General features: G+C 43.5%; 1 protein-coding gene across 1 annotated transcript in view; it reads left to right on the forward strand.

Moving 5' to 3' along the window:
• Positions 1–231: 231 nt before the first annotated feature.
• LOC102297186 overlaps positions 232–4,744 on the forward strand; it is a gene marked incomplete in the record, with an annotated part of 47,535 nt that continues 43,022 nt past the window's right edge. Inside the window, 11 exon segments of the mRNA XM_042214942.1 lie at positions 232–467; positions 651–794; positions 1,358–1,496; positions 1,575–1,832; positions 1,896–2,235; positions 2,575–2,716; positions 2,836–2,979; positions 3,062–3,124; positions 3,364–3,422; positions 3,756–3,946; positions 4,033–4,382. Coding sequence (XP_042070876.1) covers positions 463–467; positions 651–794; positions 1,358–1,496; positions 1,575–1,832; positions 1,896–2,235; positions 2,575–2,716; positions 2,836–2,979; positions 3,062–3,124; positions 3,364–3,422; positions 3,756–3,946; positions 4,033–4,382 — 1,835 coding nt within the window.

The raw sequence follows: 4,744 nt of genomic DNA on the forward strand, positions 1-4,744 counted from the left end.
CAATTATTATGAAAAACACAATAATAATAATTATGATGATGATGAAGATGATTATTATCGTGTTTCACTTTCTTCACCTCTAAATCCAGAGTGCCTCGACTAATCAATGGCTGCAGACGTGGCTTCCATGACCTGCATTTGTTATTGATTGTGTTAAAATTGTGATCACATGATCAAACACAGATACAGAACCTTCTTCTTGCAGATAACATGGAGTGATAAACTAAAATCTGACTGAGCTGCTTGTATGATGTTTTAAAGGTGGAAATTCGGGACAGGGACACCTATGATGGATGTTACTACTCCCTCTACTGGTATTGTTCCAGTGGATACTGTGGCTACACCTCCAGAAGTCAGAGAGGCAGACTGGACAGCAGCACCAGTGCTCCACTCTATAACAGACAATGGTGTGAAACTGAAACCGTCACCACGCGGGTCGTCCCGAGCAACAGACCTTTTGAAATGCGGTGAGCATTTTTCATTTTAAGTATGAAGACACTGTTGATGTGCTTTATTATGTGTAATTATTGGTTATTAATTTTTATTAATTATTATTCATCTAAAGTCACCACAGTCATTAAATCTGTCTGATATTATGATAAAACAAGAGCTTGGTGGGTGGATGACTTTGTTATTTCTAAACAAACCAGGGCAGCGAGCTGCTGCTGGATCCCCACACGGACCTATTACTGGGGCCATTCTTGGTACTTGAACACTCTTGTGGATTTGGGAGAAAGATCCGACACTGGAAAACCAAACAGAGCACCAGAAGTTGCCATCCTACCTTTCCTCAGGTAAGCTTCCTGAAGTTTGATTTCTCTCACTGGGCCCATGTCCTCATTTCAGATTTGACAGCATTTTTAGTAGATAAAGGCAAAAACATGAGCTGAGCTGCGGTTTGGGGAAGGCCTCGAAGGGGACTGGTGGCGGCTCCCAGGCCTGGCAGATCCCCATGTACTAAGCAGAAGTGAAGAAATGAAAGAATTAAAAAAGGAGAGGTAGGGTGGGGCACAAAAACAAACATGCATTAGAACTGGAAGGGCAGTGTTTGGAGGCGAGGTCCAGCTCCTGAAATTCAGATAATTTATCTCCATTTAAACTATGAGCCTCTGAACAGCAGAATTTGAAAATGTCATCATGTGGCAAAACCTGCTTCTCTGAAAAAGGAAAACAAGAAGTTCTTGTTTTTTATCAACTAGCAGACAAATTAATTTTAGTTTTCATTCTATTGTCTACATATTTTTCTTTCTACCTTTTTGATCAGTTTTACAAGATAATACAAGACAATCATGCCAGTGAATGATTCATGTTACTGTGTGAGACACTGAGAGAGAATTTGTTAATGTGTTTATTGAAGAGTTCCTGAAAACTGCCCACGGACATACAAGCTGATGTCCTTTGATCCTGATGGAGACAAAGTCAGATGCAGATATGGAAATCCAGGAAGTACAGAGTGCTACGGCTGCACCCAACATTCAGGCTTCCACTTACACCAGGTTAGCTGATGTTCTAATGCGCTGTACAATAACTCACTTGACTTTTTCCTCTTTAACTCCAAAATGTCTCACTGTCAGGACTCCTGCACGTTACATTACCAATACACTAATGCTGACCCGTTAGTGAATGCATTTGAGTTGGTGGTGGAGGATTTCCCACAAGGACACATCAGTCTGAGATACTCCGATGGATCCCAGTCCTCCAGGTCTCCTCTGTCCGCAAGAAGGAAACGATCTGCCGCCATGTATCCAACAACTACATACCCCCCCACTACCACATCATGGTGGTGGTGGACAACTACAGCTGCGCCCACTACAACTACAGCTGCTCCTACTACAACTACAGCTGCACCATGGTGGTGGTGGGGGTCAACTACAGCTGCACCATGGTGGTGGTGGACAACTACAGCCGCTCCTACTACAACTACAGCTGCGCCCACTACAACTACAGCTGCGCCCACTACAACTACAGCCGCTCCTACTACAACTACAGCTGCACCCACTACAACTACAGCTGCACCATGGTGGTGGTGGGGGTCAACTACAGCTGCACCATGGTGGTGGTGGACAACTACAGCCGCTCCTACTACAACTACAGCTGTGCCAACTACAACTACAGCCGCTCCTACTACAACTACAGCCGCCCCCACTACCACACCATGGTGGTGGACTACGGGCAGACCGCTGCAGGCGACCTCTTCTCCCCTCAGTAAACTACCGTTGCAGTTCTCTTTCCTTGGTAAGGCCCATTGTTGTCTCAGTGTTTGATGATGTGATGATGCAGCACACTCCGCTCTGCTCTCAGCATGTTGCTGCTTTCATGACTCTGCACATGAAGACAGTGGTAACTGTGGTAGAAACAGCTGATTGCAGCAGACCTATTTACTCATGTGACCCACAGTTTATCATAAAAACTTAATATTAGTTTTACCTGTTTGCACTGAATTCTTCAGCAGCCCAAGAACCAAACTCCACTTCACGTGTTTGTTTAAAGCCTTAAACTTTTGCTATGCAGACAGCTGCTTCTTCCTGTTTTGGTAACGGATGCTTATTTGTTACTACTCTAACTGTACTCCAGTGGATCCACCTGCTCCTTCATGCCAGGAGGGACTATACTTGCCCCAGTTTGTGCACCCAACACCTGCACACGGACAGCGCATTCATGCAGAGGTCAACAAAGAGGTGGAGATCAGAATCAAAGCACAGGCTTCATATGCAGCGTGAGTGAGACAAAGCTTGATTAAGGAGGCCTGATGGCAGCGAAGCATTATTATCACTTCAGCAGGAAAGCTCAGCATTAATGAGCTAATCCTTGTTTCCTTCTGTTGTTTTCTTACAGAATACAAGATATCCTCATGAGCGGGCCAATGAATATGACCAAGCACAGAACCACACATAATGAGTTTGTGCTTCGGTGGACGCCGTTCTCCAGCGATCTGGGAGATTATTTCCCAGTGTGCTTTGCTGTTGAATCGGCGACAGGGTTAGCCTCGGTTTCATTCCTTTAAACACAGAATTAGTTTGGGAGAGCAAAGTCATGATTGGACTCTTTGTGGGTTTTTCAGGTCAGCAGTGACCAGTTTTCCAGGCAATACCCACTCTCATAACCACGGCACCCCGACTTCACAGTAAGTGACTTTTTGTTGTTTTTAGCGCTTTAAAAAATGTATTTTCTGTCTAGGTGTGAGAAGTTTAAATAAATGTGCTTTTGGAATAAATAATGCCACTATGAACAAATTATAAAATGAAGCTCTCCTCATTTGACCTTAAGCTTTACAATTTCAAGAGTGTTTGAAGAAATAAAGGAAAAAAGGAAAATCCTTTAAGTCACACATTAAGTCAACTTATCATCGTTCTGTCTCTTCAGGTCCGGCGTCTATCAGTCCGAGATGAGGTGTGTCATCTTGAAAGTTGGAACAGAGGAAAGTGAGTCTAAAATCAACTTTGATACCAAAATGTGTGCATTTTATTTTATAAGGTGCCGTGTGTGTTCAAATATGTGACATATTTTCTATTTTCTTCAATGCATTCGTTTTATAGTTAACACTCCAACTTTTTGACAATTGGAGTTGGAGAATTTTGACATATTTCTGGCAACATTAAAATAAACTGAAATTGTAAATCTTTAAATCTGTTGTGTTGGATTGCATTAGGTTTAGCTTAATGAAGAGTCCTTTGAATGGGTATCATAAGGTAAATTCTAAGTCTGTATGTTTTTTTACATCATAACATATTTTATATGTTTTTAACTTGTTTCAGTTAAAACCAACGTGATCTGCACTGAGTCTGAAATGAGAGTAGAGGTGGAGAAATCGTCCCTCCGTGGACTCCGTGAGGATCACCTGCGTCTCAGTGAGCCCAGCAACACCCTCTGCAGCCTGGAGAGATACTCCAACAGCACTCACATCATCGGCGTCATCCCTCTCAATGCTTGTGGCACTCAGATCGAGGTAACCAGAGCTCCTTTGTATCTATTCTGTTGTTGTTGGTTTAGATATCAGAACGAGGACTGACAGAGTGATGTTTGACTCTGCAGGAGGACGAGGAACATCTCATTTTCAAGAATGAAATCACCACAGTGGATGACAGCGGAGCTCTGATCACCAGGAAACATAACCTGGAAGTAGAGTTCTACTGTCAGTACCCCAAAAAGGGGAACGTGTCACTGGGCTTCACAGCACACAGGACGATGGTGGAAGTGTTTGATAAAGGCTTCGGCACGTTCACCTACCAGTTTGAGTTTTACCCCGACAACCAGTTCAGAAGCATCATTGATCCCAGTTCGTACCCTCTGGAGTACGACGTAGGGCAGAAGATTTACATGGAGATAGATGCGTCCTCCATAGTCAACGACACCGAGATGTTTGTGGAGTCCTGCAGAGCCTCCCGTCTCATGGATAATCACAGTTGGGTCCACGGGGCACCTAATCAGAGCCGAGCACAAAGACGACACAGCTGCTGTAACTCCATGTCTTACAATCAAAGCTGCTACAGAAGCAGAGACATCACAGGGTTTCTGCAGCATTTCAGAATCAAAGAAAAGAGAAAGCTTTGGTAAAACTCTGGTTTTCCTTCTTTTCTTTTATATATTGATCCAATGGTGGGTTTTCGTATCAAACTTGGCCAAATGATCAAATGTTGAGGTAACTGATGTGCCCTAAATAATATACACTTCACTTCCTTCAGCACATGCGTACCCGTCTTCAATGATGGAGTAGGTTGGCTGGTAATTGGGGTTGTCGTACGGT

This window comes from Haplochromis burtoni, unplaced genomic scaffold, assembly GCF_018398535.1.
Source record: "Haplochromis burtoni strain Fernald_Lab_line unplaced genomic scaffold, NCSU_Asbu1 Contig_631, whole genome shotgun sequence".
Lineage (NCBI taxonomy): Eukaryota > Metazoa > Chordata > Actinopteri > Cichliformes > Cichlidae > Haplochromis > Haplochromis burtoni.